At 43.6% G+C, this 21,188-nt stretch overlaps 3 protein-coding genes across 8 annotated transcripts; 2 read left to right on the forward strand and 1 right to left on the reverse strand.

Moving 5' to 3' along the window:
• Positions 1–5,710: 5,710 nt before the first annotated feature.
• Positions 5,711–12,240, forward strand: LOC310658438 (osteocalcin-like). Its single transcript, XM_083400369.1, has 4 exons — positions 5,711–6,296; positions 7,095–7,118; positions 9,347–9,419; positions 10,253–12,240. The coding sequence occupies exons 1-4, from the start codon at positions 6,230–6,232 to the stop codon at positions 10,377–10,379; spliced, it is 291 nt and encodes a 96-aa protein (XP_083256495.1). The 5' UTR covers positions 5,711–6,229; the 3' UTR covers positions 10,380–12,240.
• Positions 12,241–13,477: 1,237 nt separating this feature from the next.
• Positions 13,478–21,069, reverse strand: LOC310658424 (uncharacterized protein C12orf60). 4 transcript variants are annotated; one of them, XM_083400343.1, is made up of 3 exons: positions 20,979–20,997; positions 16,925–16,989; positions 13,478–14,385 (listed from the first exon to the last, which is right to left on the reverse strand). In XM_083400343.1, exon 3 carries the CDS (start codon positions 14,361–14,363, stop codon positions 13,563–13,565), a length of 801 nt encoding a protein of 266 aa, XP_083256469.1. In that variant the 5' UTR covers positions 14,364–14,385; positions 16,925–16,989; positions 20,979–20,997; the 3' UTR covers positions 13,478–13,562. The 4 variants fall into 4 exon arrangements, with proteins under 4 accessions (XP_083256469.1, XP_083256470.1, XP_083256472.1 ...); XM_083400344.1 differs by lacking the exon at positions 16,925–16,989 and having other exon boundaries at positions 20,979–21,069; XM_083400346.1 differs by lacking the exon at positions 16,925–16,989 and having other exon boundaries at positions 20,983–21,003.
• Positions 15,364–20,964, forward strand: SMCO3 (single-pass membrane protein with coiled-coil domains 3). Of its 3 annotated transcripts, none has more exons than XM_083400335.1 (2): positions 15,364–16,304; positions 19,279–20,964. In XM_083400335.1, exons 1-2 carry the CDS (start codon positions 16,151–16,153, stop codon positions 20,001–20,003), a joined length of 879 nt encoding a protein of 292 aa, XP_083256461.1. In that variant the 5' UTR covers positions 15,364–16,150; the 3' UTR covers positions 20,004–20,964. The 3 variants fall into 3 exon arrangements, with proteins under 3 accessions (XP_083256461.1, XP_083256462.1, XP_083256463.1); XM_083400336.1 differs by lacking the exon at positions 15,364–16,304 and adding an exon at positions 18,356–18,473; XM_083400337.1 differs by lacking the exon at positions 15,364–16,304 and adding an exon at positions 18,449–18,473 and having other exon boundaries at positions 19,292–20,964.
• Positions 21,070–21,188: the final 119 nt, after the last annotated feature.

Consider the following 21,188-nt stretch of genomic DNA (forward strand, 5'->3'; position numbering starts at 1 on the left):
GACTATGCAGCTGGCACATAGGGGGATGGCACCCACGACATTGGCATGATCAGCCCCACACTGTAACCAGCTGAGCTAAGTGGATGGCCTCGCATGTGGAGAACTGAACTTAAGACTGGAAAAGTAAGAACCTGAGAGAAACTGAAGGTGACTGATTAGCCCATACCTAGGCAGGCCAGGAGGCAAGAAGGCTTGTAAGGAATTTTGGGATCCAGAAAACAAAGCAGCAAAGATAAGACTGGGCTGTCAAGGTCTATGCTAAATTGAAAGGGAGAATGTGTTATGGAGCAACTGGTTTTACATAGGTTGGGGCTGGAGTAGCCAACATGGTGAGTCCAGATGTTGCTGGACTACAACTCTAATCAACCGCAGCCAGCATAGCCAATGGTCAGGGATGATGTGGGTTGTAGTCCAAAACATATGGAGGCACCATGTTGATTACCAGTATGTCCGGGTTGAAGATACCAGCAGTTAAAAGTGTTGCAGACTGCGGGTGGATCCAACTAATGTATCCTGTTAGCACAAGGATTTCTGCCTGAGCAATGGAATTTCCCCCCTGTGCATGACACATGCCCTGCCAAATCTGCTCCAGAGGATCGGGGGAGTTTCTTGAACAGATGTAGGGGGCTATGCAGGGAGGTCCTATGGCACAAGTGGAGATCCTTGCACTGATGGGACCATAACTGAATGTTGCATTGGGTAAAACTCTGTGACTTAGAGTAGCATAACTGCAGTTTCCCTACGGTAGTATTGACATGTGCTATATAACCTATAACTCCTTCATGTAGCCGTGCAGCTATTTGCTTCTCTCTTCACGAATTCACACCTTTAATACCCGTTAGCACCTCATCTTGTATTTAGTGTGAACTATAACAAGGACAAAGAGGCCCAAAGGAAAACAAGACATTTCCCAATGAGCCAGTGAAGGCTGCTAGATTTGCCTGACAAGACCGAGTCTGAGCTGCTGCAAAAGCCCCCACGACGATGTGATGGTGCCTGAGTTTTGGTGGCTCTTTGTTTTTCAGCCCCTGGAACTTGGACCAAAGTTCACCAGCCCACCCTGGTAAGACCAATATCAGGATCCTCCTGACCCACTCTTAAGTGCCTTGCCCACTTCTGAACGGAGGCTGATGCTTTTGGCTAGTGAAATATTCTGTTCTATTGCACATGGAGCAAATAGAGCAGCCTCCAAAGAGGGAAGAGTCAGATGCCTGTGCGGGGAGAGAGAAGAAGGTAGTGTGCGAGAAAAACACCAAGTGTCAAGGAGAAAAAGAGAGGGAGAGGTGGACTTTGCATCCCCATGATAAGTAGAGATGGATGGCATGTACAAGAGGCAGGGATAAACAATACAGAAGGTGGAGGGAAGAGAAGGAGCTGGGAGATACAGAAAGCATGAATCAGTTTCCTGATTAGGAAGGAGAGCCGTATGCATTAGAATTTGCCACACAAAATGTCCGCCCTAGGCCTTTCACGATAATAGACTGTAGAGCACGGGTGTCAAACACAAGGCCCGCGAGCCGAATCCAGCCCGCCAGACCTCGTCATGTGGCCCGTGTAGCCGCCGCCGGCCGCCAGCCTTCACCTTTTATTCTCGCTTTTTTTTTACACAAGAAAGCCGCCTTTTCAGCGCATGCGCGGCAGCCTACAAACCAGAGAACGTCTGCCCTCTAGCGGCGCCGGCTGTTCTACACAGGAAACTTCCACTTTACATGCATTCAGGAAACAGATACAGATATAGTCCTACAGATACAACCGGCCCTTTGAGGGTGACCAAACTGCTGATGCGGCCCCCGATGAATTTGAGTTTGACACCCCTGCTGGAGCGGTAGCCAACATGGTGCCCTCCAGATGTGGTTGAACTACAGCTCCCATGATCCCCAGCCAGTATGACCGGTGGTCAAGACTGTTGAGAATTGTAGTCCCAACAACATCTGGAGGGCACCACATTGGCTACCTGCAATCTACTGTAAGAAATGAATCAGAACAATCTTAATAAGCAGAGAAATCCCCAAGGCCCAGAAAGTCTGAATGTCTCACTTGCAAGAAACCCCTTTTTGCTTCTCTCTCCACCAGAGTCTTCCAAGGAGAAGCAGAGCCGTAGCTAGGTGATCTTGCACCCTGGCAGAACCGTCCAGATTGCGCCCCCTACCCATGGGCAAATTAGTTCTTCTTCCCACCTCTCCTCCAACCTGCCCCTTCAATTCACCCTCTATTTAAAATATTTTCTTATGAAGCAATAATTGATATTTTTATTTATAGAGACATATTTATGGACATATTTTTAGCTGATTTTGTGCCCCCCTCTCGCCTGCACCCCTGGCAGGGGCCCACCTCATCACCCCCTAGCTATGGCCCTGAGGAGAAGGAGACCCGTACCACAGAACTGGTTGCCAGTAAGTTGTGGGTGTCCAGTGTTAAATATTCTGGATTACCTACAAGTACATGCTTCGTAGAGACAAACTCTCTCTGAGTGCCTACTACTCGTAGTAGGTACTAGTACATGCTATTCTGAGAAGGCTCTTCTGTAGTAGCCTTTGAGACTGCCAGCCCAACCTTGGGCGTTTCGTTGCCTCAGTGCCTTTGGCTCTCAACAGATAGAGCTATACTGTGAAAAGTTATGGCCCTGCAACCAAAGCCACAAATATTTGGAAATATCCAAACGAGACGAGCACGTTCTAGGAGACCTAACTTTGCTTCCATCTCATCCCAAATCAATCGCAAGCATTAGTTCCCCAAACCATGCCGAGGCCACCCATGGACTCACTCATACACATGAACTCAGTGCACCCATGTGGCATGTTTATCAACGCCAAAGGAACGGGCAGAGCCCCAAAGCTGGTGCCAGTCTTAAGTGATTATGTAAATATATTTCCAGCCCGCTACTGACCACAGGAGTTTGGATTCCTTCCTTTAAATGTGGCAATGTTAAAACACACAGCAGCCTTTTATATTTGTTAAATATGTGCAATGTCAAGCATTTAGGCCTTCAGTCTACGGTGGGTCCCTTTCAAAGAACTGGAAAGATGGAAGTGACGCGGACAGAGGTAGACCATCCAGGCATGCGTGCTATAAGGTGGTAGGGCTGTGTACATACATAGCCTTTGAGACACACAGGGGCCTGTCTTTGCACTGAGCTTTGTACATAGCAGTTTGCAATCATGCAGATCTTCGTGTGACAGCATCATCTAATATTCAGGTTGCCTGTACACATGGGTAGGCACGCTTCAGACTATTGTACAATGATGTTCTCTAATCCCCTCCCCGCAAGTAGTGTTTCCACAGAGCTTTTTAAAGAATATACTCTCACACGATATATGCTTAGACTGAAAATTGAGAGGGTGTAAGAAGCATGTTGGTTCATTCTCTCCTGTCTTCTCCCTGGCCTTTTTAGCTGTAATTTCCTAATTGTTTTCTAAATTTCTGGTGAATAACCTTTTGGGGGTCATTGTACACTGAGACCGATTGTCCCATCACCTCAGTGCGTAGCCCACAAGTCCTCCTAGATGTTTTATCGTGTTTTTAATTGTCTGTTGGGAGCCACCCAGAGTGGATGGGGAAACCCAGGCAGATGGGAGGGGTATAAATAATATACTGTTATTATTATATGCACACACATACATATACTTGGAATCTTTCGAAAGAGAGGAATTGGAAAATGATATGTTGATATGCTGATGTATGGAATATATATATATCAGTATGCATAGGCAGCTATGATACTGTACTGGTTCCTATTTTTCATGTTTCATTCACAGACAAGTTAAACATGGTGAAGGGGAAATGACACAGCTCTGCAATGTCAGTAGGTCTGCCCCATCAGGATGTTGAGAAAGCGCTCTCTGTGTACTCCTGCAGGCGACAAGCTTTGAGATGTATACTGTACAAGCTTTCCAGCAGAATGTACTTCAGGTTGACGAATAGTGTGGGAGAGGGATGATCCGGGGATGATGTACGCCTCAAAAGCTGCTTGCACCCACCACTGGATGCACAATATCGCCTAGTGCACGGGTAGGCAAACAAAGGCCCAGAGGCCAGATCCGGCCCAATCAGCATGTTTTTACATTAGTAGAATGTGTCCTTTTATTTAAAATGCATCTCTAGGTTATTTGTGGGGCATAGGAATTCGTCCCCCCCCTTCAAAATATAGTCTGGCCCCCCACAAGGTCTGAGGGACAGTGGACCGGCCCCCTGCTGTTTGCTGACCCCTGGCCTAGTGTGTACATGCCTCAAAATGTACTGTGACGCAGATTAAGTTATGGGCTTCAGGCGACAGAAATGGGTATAATTTGAAGATTCCGCAGGTCCGCTTTTCTTTATTGGTGTGTGTGTGTGTGCTACCATCTTGGTTAGAGAGGCCTCCAAAGCAATCCATCCATCTTCGCTTGCGAGTACGAGTACACTTTAGTTGCTGGGTAGCATTAAGTGATTAACTAAGCAAACTTCTCCAAAGTAGCCAAAGATTACTGGGGCCAACAAACGCTCTGCTTTCATGTCATGGTGTTGGAATTGCAAGCCAACACTAATAATAGCATATTTCCAAGTAAATGAAGAACACGTCGATTTGTTTAAACCCTCATGTTCTCCTTGGCTACGTGTCTGAAAATCCAAAGTACAAGGAGAATTGTTGTTTAAATGCAAATGGTTTTTTTTGGGGGGGGGAATAGATCTGGTCCTAAGAGATGGTGTAAAGTCTAAACTTGACAATGGAAAGATCAGAACTATTTCAAAATAAAGATAAGTAATTGTTATCAACTTATCATAGAAAAGAGGCAACCAATTTCTGCATATATATTTTTTTTGGGGAGGGGGGGAATTCTGTTCCCTAGGCACTGATCCAGTTTACTGGCTCTCTCATGAATCATAATAAAATTGGATCCAGCTCCCTATTTGTGGTATGAACCTTATAGTTACAGTGCTGCACATGCACTCAATCAGAGCTGGGACATCACATGCTGTCAGAGGCTCCTGACTTCTCTGAGCCATAATGTGTTTCTAGGGTTTTAAACTGGGTTTCCTTTTGATGAGAGAACACAGGAGATATACACTGTGTTTCTAATAGCTTATTTTACTTACAAATATATAAGTAGAGTGGAGATGGGCAGGGGAAGCCACAACTCTCTCACATTCCCTCATCTCGTTCGGGTCACTTCCAAATTACAAACTGCTTTTTCATCACAAAGAGACACTTGGCTCCCTGATGTCAAGAGGAGTGATGTCGCCTTCCCTAAGCTCTGGTGGCTTTCTCATTCCAACTCCTTGAAAGAGTTGTCCAGCTATCAAGAGACCACTTCCACAAAAGAACCTGCAGCAGCAAAGAGTTTAAATATTTCTCCTTCTCATGCAACTTGAAAACAGTTTTCTTCCCCAGATGAGTGAAAGTGAGCTACTTTTTAAAACTACATCCTAACTAGATTTATCAAAGGTCAGATAATATTGCTTTGGTGGACAGCTGTAGCTTGCAGGCGGCCAGTTGGCCAATCCAGTCCTAGAATATTGCATCAGACGGTGGATGATTTCTGCTTTCCAAACAAGGGAGGCTCCAAAAGAACAAAGGCATGGGCATGCTGACTTGTGGGAAAATCAAGATTGAAAAGCTAGTGCAGAGCCTTCATTATTTATTTGTTTGATTGTTTATTTTACTGGCATCTACACCTTGCCTGTTAGCCAAAAAGGCTCTTAGAGCAGCTAAAAAATAAAACGGTTCTAAGACACTCCCTGTCCTCTTGCTCACAATCTAAATTTCACACCCACGCTTAAATTTAAAACACTCTCATACCGCCTTAACAGTGCTAAAGAATTCTGGGAACTTATGGCTTGCCTGTCTTAAGATACTTTGGATCTTCCGGTGCCTTTCCTCAACCCAGCTGGAATGGTTTTCCCCCAATCTAGCAGGAAGTTTGTCATTCAGCAATTTTATATTCTTTGCTTTTCCTTAAAAGAAATTTGCGAGAGTCTCGAAAGTCCTCTGGAAACGCCACAAGCCTTTGGCCTCAAGCAGATGTGCAAATGGCTGCCAGAACCAGATGCCGTTTGACCCAAATGGAAAGTTTGGAACTGGACCAGGACATAAGAATGGCAGAGAGTCAGCGACTTCCTGGCCAGGGACCTGCTCCACTTAAGAGACTCACAGAATATAAGCTGTGGCTGAAAGACAAAAGCTCCTGATAAATTGCTGCTTCCTTCATGAGAAGATCGAGCCATAGAAAGGACCTTCTGCAAACAGGAGAAGATGGGGAATCTTCAGGTGCTGCTGTTTGCAACCCTGGTCTTGACAGCCCTCTTCTGTTGTGATGGAGGTAAGGGAATATATATGAGACCCCCTAGCCGTGATTTTTTCATCAACATTCAAAACTGGCGGAGTCCTGGGGAGAGGAGGACAACCTATCTCAGTCTTACGTTTTAGGAACAGAATCACTTTCCTCAAAGCCACTTTAAACCTGGCAGTGTGGTTGCCATTAGGAACACATCTGCATGGAAGTCCCACTCTTATAAAACTGAGGTTCAGGCCAATTTATTAGCCACAACATAGAAGCAGGCAGAGAGGGGCTCACATAGCTTGGTGTTTTTGTGTGTGTGGCCACCACAGTGCTAGAATAATGGGTGAAGTGGACTTCCAATTAAGATTGTCAAATTTACATCGTATCTTTATATTGGTTTGATACCAGTTACACTGTTATGGCTTCCTCACCCCTCATGAACCCTGGAAAATGTAGTTTAGTGAGGGGACTGGGAATTACCTTGCCACTTTGTAAGCAATTCTGGAAGCCTATTATTATTATTATTATTATTATTATTATTATTATTATTATTATTCTGCAGAGGAGGATAAGAATGTTTTAAACAAATAAATTATCCGAGGATAGGTATATTACTCACAAATTGCTCAAATACATATACGAGAACCCATAAACACTGACATGTGTGTAAATCCTCCCCTTTGAATAATTCCTGGATAATACAGAAGCAAGCCTGAGTTAAGGGTTATTTTCCTCAGTTTACACTTGACTGATGGGGGAAATAGGGGTGGAAAGGAAGGGAGGAGGAAGACCACAAGACTGCCAGGTGTCTTACACCATCTGGTCTATATTTTTCAGATATGAACAGGCCCTTGGATGAAGGTAAGAAACTGACGAGAGCAAAAAACTCTCAAGGGCATCTCTGTCCTTTTTTGTACACAATACTTGGTTGGAGGACTGCATTGCAAAATTCAGAGAAATGTGAATTTTGAAGGGCAGCTGAATGGAGGATAGAGGGATGTGTGAATGTGTGTAGAAACGAGCCTAGGGTGCAAAAGTAAAATTAGCATTTATTGCTCCACCCACTTTTGCCTCTGGCTCTGCCCATCACTGGGATGCGGCCTCTGGAAGATTGCCCAGAAGAGAATGTGGCCCCTGGGCTGGAAAAGGTTCCCCACTCCTAGCTCAGGATCTTGGCTTGCCCTTTCCATCCTTCTGGGCTTGCTAAAAGTTCATTAAGGAAAAGCCTCTTCTGGCTCTCTTGAAGTCCCCGCTGGCCTCACACATGGAGGCAGATTATGATGAATAATATTGCTTTGAGGCTCACATTCCCCAGAGAGGCAAATAAAATGGAGGGCGTTTACAAGGAAGCCTGTGTTTTCTGGCACCGCTTAAAGTGATTTTATTTTATTTATTTTTTTATTTAAAAAATTAGGTGCCATAAGATACCTGGCATGAGCTCAATTTCCTAATTATTCCCCTAGTGAATAAGCCCCCTGTTAGCAAGGCAGCTGGATACTTCCTTGCCTGTTAGTCTGGCTAAAAGACTGAGAAAGAAACCTCGGGAAAGGTTGCCATGTTAGTCTGCTGAAGCAAAAACAGCAGAAATGTCTTTTGGTCACATCCAGACCATGCATTTAAAGCACATGTCTCCCCTCAAAGTTTCCTGGGAATTGTAGTTTTCTCCTCATGGAGCTACAATTCCCAGGATTCTTTCCACGTGCTTTAAACGTACGGTGTGTGGATGCGACCGATTGTGATATAAGTTCTCCTGGCTTAGAAGCCTCTTTGTCAGATACCACCTGATGAACATCTGCAAGCGCTTCAGCTGCACTAGGCCTGCTAGTCTTTTGAGCCCTGAAGTTGAAGTTGCTGCAAGATTCTTTGCTGTTTTAGGAAAAAAACCACAGACAACTCAAAGCACCATTGAATTAAACGAAAAAATTGACCAATGGCTTTGAGAAATTTGCAAACTCCAAATGATATCCTGCTAATCTATAATAGCAAGATCACAAAAACCGCGGAGGGGCACTACTGGTTCATGATGAGTACTCATAGGCAACTAACAGCTTCGTTTCCAGAACTGATGGGAAATCTTCCATTCATAAGCCACTACCTGAGACGTGTGAGAGGTATTGTGGCACAAATGATGAGCTGGATGGGCAGCAAAAGGCTGCTCTGGGGCCGGCCCTGCCATTAGGGAGAATGAGGTGGCCACCACAGGCAGCTGGTTTTGGGTGTCATGGAAGGGCAGCAAATTGTCAGTTGTTTCCTTTATGATTGCTGCAATTATACTACCAGGGAGGGGTGGGTTTTTTTGCCTCAGGCAAAATAACTTGACTGATCTTGGGTGCAAAATGGCATGAGTTGAGGCAGGAAAGGCCTAATTTGCTGCTCTGCCTCAGGCAGCAGAATGTCTCGGGCTGGTCCTGGGCGATATTTGAAATGAAACCCCACAGTTATCTAAACCAGGTGTCTTCAACCTCTTTCGGACCCAGGACCCACTTTTATCCCAAGCATGCATTTGGGAACCCATTTCTTAATCTTTTACCATATATCTGCATGGTGGTCATTGTTATGTACTGAAGTTCTCACCCTGGGCCAGCAGGGGGATACTGTAGATAGTTTTATGCAAATAAGGGATCGAAAGTGACGTTCAGAGATTGGATAGTTTTAGAAAGTTGTTACAGTAACGTTGTACTGGAGCTCTATATAAGCAGGCTGACTGAACCCTTCAGTTCAGTTCTGTCCTGGCCTGTGAATAAACAAGAGCTGTTTGAAGAATCGCTGTGTCGTCTGATATGTTCACCCACAACTTAACAGTGGTCCTCCTGTTGTGACCCACCCTGGATCAGGCCATGACCCACCAGTTGAAGACCAGTGAGCATTCCTATAGAGGAGCAGGGAACCTCAGGTCCAGGGGCCTAATGTCCCCCCCCCCCCGAGTATGTCTACATGGCCTTCCCCAGCCCCACTTCTTTTTCCAAGGCCAGATTCCTCACGGATCCTGTTTCTCACCCTCCTTGAATGTTTTTGCCTGTCTAAAATGAGACTCCTTGAACTCGATACTCTCTGTATTCTCATTCCGTAACATTCTGCGTTCATAACAGGGGTTAAGATCAGTCGAGAAACTGCCAATGCCTTTGTGAGAAGGCAGAAGAGGTCTTCTCTGTATTATGAAAGGTAAGAGTAAGAGTCTTCTGGGTTTAATATTGAGGTCTATAATTACTAATTTGTGGTTGTAGCCAACCGAGTTACACTCAGAGTAGACCTACTGAAATCAGTAGACTTGGCTAACTGAAGTTCATTTATTTCAGTGGGTTTTACTCTGAGTATACCTCCGTTGGGTACAATACCTGGAAAATAGATGCACATGGTTCATGAGGGGGGAATGAGATATGAGCCTATGCAACACCACAAGGTCACTAACAAGGGACTGCAGCAGATTCTTACAGAAAACAAGTGGGCCCCTCTTTCTTCAAGAAGCCCCAGGAAAGGGGGTGGTGGTGTGGGGAGAGTCCCAAGAGACTTGAAGCTCTGAGGGGTAAACTACAGTTTCTTTTTTGTGTGTCTATGGGAATGTGCTTTAAAAGTATGGTTGGTGCATAGCCTAATTCACCAACTGTATACAGTGGTACCTCAGGTTAAATACGCTTCAGGTTACATACGCTTCTGGTTACAGACTCCACTAAACCAGAAATAGTTAAGTTCAGGTTAAGAACTTTGCTTGAGGATGAGAACAGAAATCGTGCTCCGGCGGCGCAGCAGCAGCAGGAGGCCCCATTAGCGAAAGTGGTGCTTCAGGTTAAGAACAGTTTCAGGTTAAGTACGGACCTCTGGAACGAACTAAGTACTTAACCTGAGGTACCACTGTACATTGTGGATAAAGTGAAATGGAGTGCCCAGTACTGAACTGGGTTCTCGGACAACTGGCTTCATGCTGTGCTGCCTGAACCGAAGAATTTGCATGAGGGAACGCCTCATGTGTGTGGCTTCTTCCTCCCTCTGTTCTCCAGGTACTACGAAAGGTTCAAAACCCCAATGGAGATGAAGCAAGAGCAGTGTGAAAGCCACCCCCTCTGCGACTACTACTCGGAAGTAGTGGGATTCCAGACAGCCTACCGCTATTTCTTTGGAAACTGAAGAAGAGGGGGCATCTCCTGTTCTCACCTGGCTGGGACAGAGGCTGAGATTAAAAGCAATTGGGGTGGGGGTAGGGGTGGGCAGAAGGAGCACAGAATAAAAAGGGCAATCAGACTGGTTTCCCTTCTCTAGCAAAACCTAATAACAATCTTTCCACTTTCCAGACAGGAAATCACAAGCAGATAGAGGCTACTCTTTGCAAGGAGCATGTCTAGGAATAATCAAATGCCAACACTTGTTGGAACGTAACCGGCATTCCATGCTAAGGGGGTGGGGGCAAGCAAGGATAAATTGGTTAGTAAGCACAAAAGTCTACCAAGCTGACAATCATTTCTGGGGCTGGTTCTCTTGTGAACACCTTGAAGCATCTTCAGCATACTGCAGAGGTGCCCTGTCAAAATTTATCACTGTTCCAATTTTGGCATTGAAAAAGGGAATTTGGGGAGGGGGCCAAAAAAATAATAATTGGAAAGCACTCCAAACCCTTTCATTTGGGCTAGCTTTTTTCCTGCTTGCAGCCCCAATTGGCTTCTGCCATGAAAGGAACATCATTGGTCTTCTTCCATTCAGAACCAGGAGGCTGGTCATGTAACCAATCAGAATTGTTCAGTGATGATATCACAGAGGGCAGACAAAACTGTTCAGAGTGAAGGCATTGCCCAGAAGCTTTGTTTGCTCTCAGTGATGTTGTTGCTTAGCTCAACTGATTGGCTACATGACAACCTCACCGTTTCAGGGAAGAAGGCTGCTTGAAACAGAATGGCATAGAGGCAGCATCTTACTGGAGTGCAGCAGAGACATTGCTGCTTGTAGTTTTTGACAAATATTTTACTGAACGTCTGAATAAGTTAAGTAGAGAATAGCGTTCAAAAAATGATAATGTCTGGCTCTTTCCTATTTCCTGTATATAAGTGTCTAATAGACAAATACGTTACCATTACATGTGTTCAGTGCTTTTTTTCTAAAGAAATGTTTAGGGGTACTCTCATTTTGACTCAAGAAAATCACCATTTTATAGTTCAAATCAGGAAAAATAAATACAGTAAATGGACAAAAGTACAAAGAGTCACAAAATGTTTAGGGGTATGCATACCCCTGCCCCACCCCCCAAAGCACTGCATGTGTTTGATTAGGACTTGGAACCACTGGTTAAATGTCCATCCCTAGTACTTTTTATTCTTGAGAAGACTGATGTAAAACTAAATTTTTCGGTTACCTGATTCATTGTTGCTGTTCTGCTGCCACCATATGGTGATTTCGGTTAATGACTAAGGTAGCAGCCCAAAATGAAGATACAATTTTAGAGTTGGAGCGGTCTCCTGCAATTTCTGATTCAAGCTGTTTTGGAGAGCTTGGCAGGAAATTTAGGAGCACGTTTCCCAAGACATTATATTTTAGTTTTCCTTTGCACAACATGATTGCCACTTGCTAGCGTTCAATGTAGAATTTCTGAAACAAGTAGATTAATTGCCTTAATGTTCATTACATTCCAATCAAGGTATGTTAGTTAGTGATGATATCTATCGAGCCATCTCTTTTATCTGAAAGTTGGAGTTTGTTACTCACCTATGGTGAGCAGCAATTTCTAATACTCAAGTTGCTTTTCAAGGCACCAGTGAAACCATCGCTTAATTAAAAGGCAATTATGAGCATGGATGAATAATGAATCAGTCTATTTCTGGTCCATGTCACATTCATATGTGTTCACTCGTCATCAGTCAATTCTGTTCTGCTTTCACATTAATCTGCATTTTTTAAAAAAATTGCACCAAAAGGATTGTATGCAAATACTTATTTAAATGTGTATTTCTAAGCATGTTCCCTCTCAAAATATGAATTTTAATAAATTTTTGAAGCACAAGCTATGTCACGTCATTTGGAGGAATGCAAAATCCAATGGATAAAGTACCTTCTTGTTCACATATCAGTACAGGAGGTGCAGAGCAGATCAGTTCCTATCAGAATTTGCCGACATCAATTTTCTCAAGCATCTCTATACGCAACTGCCCTGGTAAGAGTACTAGTGTCCCCTCGCTTTCTTGGAGTACTGTACAATCTTCATTCCATACTTCACACTGCCCAGGAGAAATTTACCCTAAAGCATGTTAGTGCAGTGTTTTTGATGCCTTTCATTCCTTAGGATCACTTCAAAGAATGGAACTAGTATAGATTGCTGGTTTAGATATCTAGGAACCCAGGAAACTCGCTTATGCCATATAGAAGGATAAGCCTTACTGAAGAAGAACCAGCATGGCTTCCCCAAGGGTAAGTCCTGTCTAACTAATTAGAGAATCACAGAAGGGAGTTGGAAGGGTTCACAAGGGTGATCTGTTTTGGGGCTGAATAAACCCCACTAGAGATGTGATCTTCTCAAGATGTTCTAGGAGGCCCGACACGATGTCTTCACATCATGGCTGAGATGTCACAAAGAGCCGGGGGCGGAGCCGAACGCCCTCTGAATATTGAGGGGCCCCACCCCCCTAAAACACATTGCCCCCTAAAGTGCCTCACCCCCAGGAGCTGGCACCTTTGTTCCCCACTTGTGTGCATCCCTACATTTCTTTCTGGCTGACACTGATATTACAGTGGTATCTTGGTTTAAGAACAGCCCTGTTTCAAAACGATTCGGTTTACGAACTCTGCAAAACCAGAAGTAGTGTCCCGGTTTGCGAACTTTACCTCAGTCTAAGAACAGAATCCGAATGGTGGAAGGGCACCAATGGCAGAAGGCCTCATTAGGGAAAGCATGCCTCAGTTTAAGAATGGTTTCAGTTTAAGAACGGACTTCCGGAATGGATTAAGTTCATAAACCGAGGTACCACCGTACTGGAAAAGGCTATGTACAAATCTAAAACATGTTTCATAAAAGTATTTTGTACAAGTTTTTGGTTTTTTTAGCTGCAGAGTTTTCTTCAGATATTTAGCTATTTACATATTGATCTAGTTGTACCTAGTTTAGATTGCTAAAATAAAAATCTAAGCTTGTGACTCTTTTGAGTACTACAATCTAGTAAAGCTTAAGTGTACCTAGTTTGTCCTTCTTAATGCCGTGCTCAAATATTTACATTAAAAATGCTGTGGAAGGAAGTGCAGATGCCGTAATCAGAAACTGTCTCTTTTTTATTTGCACAACTTCCCTGCCATGTAAACAGAAGCGGTTTTCTACCAGCTGGGCAATCAGCTTCAGGTTGACTGCAACTTATCAACTATCAATGTGATATACTCTTCAGCTGTCTTCACAGTCCTTTGGAATTTTTCGCAAGCTGGCTTCAAGATCTTCACAGCGTCTTCGAGGGTGCTTGCCGCTAATTCAACCGTTTTACTAGGTGGCTGTCCTTTAAAAGCTACCCGCATGAAGTTAGTAAGTGAGAAAGCCGTGGTAATGAGTGGTTGGCTCTGAGTCCTTGTTCGTGTGGGTGTTGCTATTGCTGCAGCTGCTGCATCGGATGAGGTGGGGCAGGCGTCTGAAAGCACTTTGGCAATTTCTTCGTTAGTCATGAGAAGGTCACCCACTCTGAGAGAGAGAACAGGACTGCTTGTTAAATCTCGAATGGCGGCGTCTAGTATCTCGGGGAGATTGCCATTTTTCAGTAGTGCTGCTGAAACGGGACCGCTGATATTGTCAATAACTCCCTTATATTTCCCATAAAGGTCCTTTATCAGCTTGAGTTTTTCATTTGTGGAGGTGGAAGGCAACACAATACTGGAATACAGTGGAAGGCCGACTTTTTGCCTGATATCCTGATCTTTGGCCTCCACTTTTTCCTGCATCTCTTTCAGAGCACTCATCAGAAGCTGGAGGTTTTCTTTGATGCTCAAGTTTTCCCTTACTGTAATGATGGCTAGGTCAGTTCCCAGAAACTGGTTGAGCATCCGGAAGGCGATGTTGGTGGAAGAAACAAACATGTAGACACAGTCGTACAAGTTGCGGCTGGCATTGAGTAGCCTCTCCTCGCCCTTCTGAGCACCGAACCTGCCCAGCATTTCCAAAAAGGGAGATATCACACTGAAATACAAACCAAAGTATGCTCAGCAGAAGAAAGTCAACAAAGCTGTTATATTCAACTTTTGTCTTGGGAAAAACTATGGAAGGAAGATTTGAAATTTACTAGCGTGCTGGGTTAAACCACAGAGCCTAGGACTTGCCGATCAGAAGGTTGCGGTTCGAATCCCCACGACGGGGTGAGCTCCCGTTGCTCGGTCCCTGCTCCTGCCAACCTAGCAGTTCGAAAGCATGTCAAAGTGCAAGTAGATAAATAGGTATTGCTCCAGCGGGAAGGTAAATGGTGTTTCCGTTCGCTGCTCTGGTTCGACAGAAGCTGCTTAGTCATGCTGGCCACACGACCCAGAAGCTGTATGCCGGCTCCCTTGGCCAATAAAGCGAGATGAGCGCCGCAACCCCCGAGTCGTCCACAACTGGACCTAATGGTCACGGGTCCCTTTACCTTTACCTCAGTGTGCTGTTTGTTGAAGGAAAACTATATGAAAATTATGTATAGGTGGTACTTAACACCAGAAAAATTTGCAAAGATGTATAGAACTGCTTCTAATGTATGTTGGAAATGTAAAGAGAAAGAAGGCACGTTCTATCATATGTGGTGGATGTGCAAGGTAACAAAAGCATTCTGGGAAAGGATATATAATGAACTGAAGAAAATGTTTAAAATAACATTTGTGGAAAAAATCAGAGGCTTTTCTATTAGGTATCTTAGGTACAGAGATTCCAAGAGAGCAGAAAAGACTTTTCATGTACGTGATGACAGCAGCGAGAATACTACTGGTCCAGAAATGGAAAGAGGACGAAGTTCCAACCAGAGAAGAGTGGCTGATGAAGATGATGGACTATGCTGAAATGGCAAAATTGACCGGGACAATCAGAGGCCAGGATGAGAAGAAGTTTAAGAAAGAATGGGGGGAATCTATAATGTATTTAAGAGAAAATTGTAAATAACTTAAAACTTTGGCAGGATTAGAGTAATATAATATACAAAATACAATGGAAAAACAATGAATAATATTTCTAACAAATTAGAAAAAAAGGATAAGCTGAAAGAAATAGGGATTGACAACGAAAACCAGAAAAGGGTGGTGGAAAGTCAGGGGATTCTGAGAATCCAAAATGTGAAGGTGAAGCATATGTTTAAATTGAAATATCTTATGTAAAATCTAATTAAAAATATATATTTTTTAAGCTGTTACGTCAGCCATGTATCTCCAAAAATCTCATGAAGAGCACTTAATTTAAAAAGTCAAGAGTGAAGCAAAATCTATTATTATACAGCTACTAATAGGTACATAAAATATTTCTGAAAACCTATTTCTATATTTGGAGCCCATGGAATATATTTTATTGCAATATATAGTTGTATAAAATGTTGAACTGTTGGTTGGCTGCTTCCGCATCGACTTTAGCTTCTGCTCTACTCCTCTTGCTCACCTCGGTATTTCTTAGTACAACTACTGTTTAAACGTTTCTTTAGTGTCAGCTGCCAACAGTATACCTAGAAGACTTAGATTGTATAGAGAAATCCCCCCACTTATGCACAAGCGACTCACAAACAACCTCATATATGTGCAGCGCTGGGAGATCAATCAATCAATCAATCAATCAATCAATTCAAACCTGGAAATGGCAGGAGAGAGCTGGAGAGTCCTTGTGGCTTGTTAGGAGCCCCTCCCCAGAGCCTGAAGAGGATGTCAGTGAGCCAAAAGTCCAAAATAAAGGTTTTTAATGTAGGTGTGTGTGTGTGTGTGTGTTTTTAAAAGAATTTATGGGCTCCAAAATGGCGCACGAGAGCTCCTACTGTTGCTTTCTACCCTGCTCCACAACTGTTGGGCAGGCAGCTGTATTGCAGCGGGCTCAGAGGCACTGTTCCCTGTCCTTTCTGGCAATCTGGAGCCAAAGGTACAGTGTAAAAGAAAAAGGTACGGTACTGTATTTCAGATGCCTCTTAAATCACCTCAGTTCTCTGCTCCGACGAAGCTCCTCACTTCCGTGCATTTCACAAGTGTGTGTGGGGGCCCGGAACGTAACCCCCACATAAGTGGGGAGTCACCTCTATTAGATGGCCAATATAGGGATGGGGAGAGGTGTAATGAACTGATAATGGGGAAAAGGTTTTGGAAAAGATCAAGTAGCAATGAAGGCCTGGAGGAATGCCAGGAACGGCTTGTGATCTCAAACCACTGCACCCATCTGCCTGCATACCTTCCCTGTCCTGTGGATTGCGCTCTCGGCAACTAAACTCCTTGTGATTTTTTTTTTTTTTTACTTTGAACTAGCAATTATAGAACAAACTGGAAACAGCGCCAGCCCTGAATCTGGCCTTTGGTTTAATATTGAAATGCATTCCGGCATGCCGGCCATTCTTTTGTCAGCAGATGAAAATGGGGGTTGTTTTCACACTGGAGGCCTCTAGTGCTGCTGAAGCTGTTTCTTTTCCACAATCAGATGTCAATGGAATTGAAACAGAGATCCTGTGTAGCATGTTATACAGTGTTATTTTAACTAACAATGCCCTTCTCCACAACCAAGATCTACTCACATGAAAGTGCCATTCAGCAAAGTTTCTTGTTATTGCTTCCTGAAAGCTTTCTGTTTACTATTTTGCTATAATGGAAAGAGAAAACAAAATGGGAAAAGTCCATCAATTTAGCACCCCCACCTCCTGTGGAACGGAAGCTCACCAAATAAACATTTCAGCACTAATCCTCCAGCCCTGTTGACCAAAGAATCAATAAAATGTGTTGAGCTTGCAAACAGAAAGCTTTAAACTTAAAGGAACAGTTTGGGCTGGTAGTTATAAAGACAAAAGTCCATGTTTAGGGGTGTGTGAGCTGGAAGCAAGAAGTATGCAGGAGCCAGAGAAACAAAGAGAGAGAGACAGACAGATAGACACACACACACACACACAGAGAGAGAGAGAGAGAGAGAGAGAGAGAGAGAGAGAGAGAGAGAGAGATTTGCTTGTTTTCGGCTTGAATCGAAGGCTGCTGCTTGGGGGCGTTAATGCTGTGAGTCCCCCATTGTAGGCTCAAAATAAATGTGCCAACTTAAGGATGCTTTTTTAAAAGTGTGTTTCATTTAATCTGTAGTTTGGTCTTGCTCAACATCACGAGTTAGAAATCCCTGCTGAATTCACATTTTGACAGCTTCTGAAAAATACTCTCGGTGGACTTGCAAACTGATTCTACGAGTTTCTGCCTACTAAGTAAGTCAGTGGCACAATGACTGTGGCCTTGTGACCCCCTAATGCTGAGCTAGCATTGCAAGGCCAGGGTGCTGCATCAGAAGTAGGAGTCAGCATTCACCTACGATCAACAGGCAGAGCCCAAAATAGGATGGCGCTCTGCACAAACCCTCCAGCTAATTGTGTCTCGCAGACATGTGAGAAGAGAACTTTATAAACAATTTGTATTGTATGGGTGCAGTTGGGCAAGGCGTGATGCTGACGGGTACTGAGATGGTGGGAAACCGATAATAAGGATTTGGATATTTACTGATAGTTATTAACTGAACCCAGCATTCAGCTAAGAAGACAAGTCTCCTTTGATGGTAAAATGGGCAGAGTCCTCACGGCTGACAAGAAGGGGTGAGTTTCCATTTAATTTGCCTACTTGTCTCCACTTGCTGGGAATCCAGTCATTTATTTATTTATAAAAAAATCTTTATATACCAGTGTAGCATTTTAAAAAATGTATCACAGTGGTTTACAACAATACAAAAATGATGTCAAAACATTTTCACTCTAGCAGTGAAGGGATAAAACCTCTAGGACCTTGGTAGGTAAAGGGACCCCTGACCATTAGGCCCAGTCTTGACCGACTCTGGGGTTGCGCCGCTCATCTCGCTTTACTGGCCGAGGGAGCCGGCATACAGCTTCCGGGTCATGAGGCCAGAATGACTAAGCCGCTTCTGGCGAACCAGAGCGGCACACGGAAACGCCGTTTACCTTCCCGCCGGAGTGGTACCTATTTATCTATGTGTGACCAAGTGCAAAATCTGCCCAGCGGGTGGTGCTGTGTGGTTGCGTTGCAACAAGAATCCATGAAGAAGAACTGAAGAACACAGGACACTTGGGATTAATGTATCAAGTAAGTCTGCATTGGAGGGGAGTGGGTGGCACGGTGGGTTAAACCACAGAGCCTAGGGCTTGCCGATCGGAAGGTCAGCGGTTCGAATCCCCGCGGCGGGGTGAGGTCCCATTGCTCGGTTCCTGCTCCTGCCAACCTAGCAATTCGAAAGCACGTCAATGTGCAAGTAGATAAATAGGTACCACTCTGGTGGGAAAGTAAACAGTGTTTCCATGCACTGCTCTGGTTCGCCAGAAGCGGCTTAGTCATGCTGGCCACATGACCCCGAAGCTGTATGCTGGCTCCATCGGCCAGTAAAGTGAGATGAGCGGGCAAACCCAGAGTCGTCCGTGACTGGACCCCCCCCCCCCATAGAAGGACCCTTTTGCCTTTCTCTTCTTCATCAGTCTGCTACAGAATTTCTTTGTGTTCTGCTAAAGGAGATTATGGTCATTGATTTGATTTTTCTTAACTTTATCGTTAGTAATTACTAAAGTACAATCAAAGCCAACAGCAAAAGCAGACCAATAACACCTCCTACCCTCCTAATTTTTAAAAACATTGCTGGTGAGGAAAAAGAAAGGTCTTAATACCAGTGCAAAGATGATCACACTTAACATACAAAAAGTAAAAAAGAATCAACTGAAGTAGCCATGGCATGCACATTGCTTTAATAATTTTGAGTTGGCTTCCTGTTTTATCAGTTAGTGGTCTCCCAATATTTTATTTACGAGTATTTTTATTGTACTTCTGCTCCTTGAGTTTATCATCCCTAACCACAATTCCTAATGCTCACAGCAGAACTACTTTCCTCTTCTATAATCAGCTCATCTTTGCAGAATGAGCCTCAGTGACCTTCTCTACCCAAACAATCCACAAAGACGCCAGGATGTGATTGCTCTGCACCAGGAACTGCTTGACTGCATGCAGCTGAATTTTAAGGCTACCGATGAACTAATTGGAGCACTGAATGAACATCTGGGAGCCAAGATTGCGCACGTTAAAATGAAAGAGGGCGGCACCATCAAAGAGAACTGTGACATCATCATCCGAGCCATGACTGATATTCAGCAAGAGGTATGGAAGTTTGATAAAGAAATAAAGGAAAAGCTAGAGCCACTGATGTACCGAAAGCTTTATGATATCAAGGAGCCTGAGTTGGAAAAAATTGCAATAGCTCACAGGATTGTATCTGTTATTCTTGGAGAGGCTACTGCATCTGCAGGTATAGTAGCTGTAAAATTGGTGTGTTCAAATATTGTAACTGTTACTGTTAACAAACTAGTTGCTCTACTTGCTCAGATTGGGTTATCTGTTCTGGGAGGCATTGCCATTAGTGCTCTGGGGCTGGGTATCGACATAATTCTTCATGCTATATTGGGAGCAGTGGAAAGAGATCACCTTGTAGCATGCATTGAGAGCTATGAGCAGCATCTGGCAGAATTTAAGGAAGCCTCGCAGATTTATCATTGTTCCATTACAGAAGTCAGTGCAATGGTGAAAGACAAAGCTAAATTAGGAATATCTGGGGATGTTCCTACACACTGGTGATTACACGAAACGTATTCTAATATGACTGATAAGAACTTTCCTTTTTAATAGGGCTTGTTTGTTTTTGCAATTAGCAATATAGAAATAAAGAGTTTGGTGGTGAATAACCTGTTAAAGACAAAAGACCCTTGTAGATATGCAGTAACTGAAAGGTGTAGGTTTCTGCAGGTATGTGACATGAGCGAATGCTCTAACGGCACAAACGTAACCATGTTTACTCAGAAGTTAAGTCCCATTGAACTCAGTGGGGATTCCTTCTGGATAAGTGGGGTTGGGATTGTAGCCTTTGATTGCAATCCCAATGTCTCCTCCTTTCAGTGGGGATTTGTAGAAAAAGCATACACAAATCCACTGTACAACAATTGCATACTAGAAATCAAGATGTAATTATGCAGTTTATCCTTTTCCACGTGAATCAAGCTTGGTAATGTGGAAAATATTGAAAACATGCTTTGCGTTATTGAGTTTTGCATATTATGAAATACAATTTGAAATAGCACAATATATAACTGAATATGTGTTTTCTCAAATAAATGCATTTGCCTGTGTTTTTTTCTCTATTCTATCTGTGCATGTTACATCTCAAATCAGCATAGGGCCAATAAGAAAATATTTTATGAGTTGTAGGCGGGGTCAGTGTAGATGGTACCCTGTGCCCCAACCTGTGGTCCTGTGTGGGTGGGTAGGTGGTGTGGGATAGACTGTATAAGAGCAAGCTTGACAACTCAGTTCCATTATTAAAGCCATGGCTTTGTAATCTCTTGGTATTTTTCCTGCCTTATAACTTCCTTTCCTTTCTTTCTCTTACTTTCTTATTATTAACTGAGCTTTGGTGGGAACATTTTGGTAAAAGCAAATTTGACTATATTAGTATGCACATCTGCCTCATACACTTCTGGACTGGTGAACCACCGTGAAATGAAACATCCTAGGAGGAATACAATTAAAATAGATATTAAGAAGTCCCAACCAAACCTGCCATTCAGCTTATTATGAAGAAAAAGTCCGATGGAGAAGGACTAGGCAAGGGCACTTCATCTTGGTGTAGGACTATCAGTTGCTGTAAAATGGTGACATCACAGAGGCTGTGAGGTGGGTAGTCTTGCATGATACAAAGAATGTGACAATGACATCATAGGCTCAAGCAGAGGAGCCAGAAAACATGAAACACGTTATATTAAAATG

Source organism: Podarcis tiliguerta, assembly GCF_965153285.1.
Source record: "Podarcis tiliguerta genome assembly, chromosome: 10".
Classification (NCBI taxonomy): Eukaryota; Metazoa; Chordata; class Lepidosauria; order Squamata; family Lacertidae; genus Podarcis; species Podarcis tiliguerta.

Bases quoted from the DNA above. Each gene is read 5' to 3' on its own strand.
- LOC310658424 (XM_083400344.1), bottom strand. From the start codon at position 14,363: ATGCTGGGCAGGTTCGGTGCTCAGAAGGGCGAGGAGAGGCTACTCAAT.
- SMCO3 (XM_083400335.1), top strand. From the start codon at position 16,151: ATGGGCTCCAAAATGGCGCACGAGAGCTCCTACTGTTGCTTTCTACCC. The intron at 16,305-19,278 runs GTACGGTACTGT...TTCTATAATCAG, and splicing joins GTACAGTGTAAAAGAAAAAG to CTCATCTTTGCAGAATGAGC.
- LOC310658438 (XM_083400369.1), top strand. From the start codon at position 6,230: ATGGGGAATCTTCAGGTGCTGCTGTTTGCAACCCTGGTCTTGACAGCC. The intron at 7,119-9,346 runs GTAAGAAACTGA...CGTTCATAACAG, and splicing joins GAACAGGCCCTTGGATGAAG to GGGTTAAGATCAGTCGAGAA. The intron at 9,420-10,252 runs GTAAGAGTAAGA...TCTGTTCTCCAG, and splicing joins TCTTCTCTGTATTATGAAAG to GTACTACGAAAGGTTCAAAA.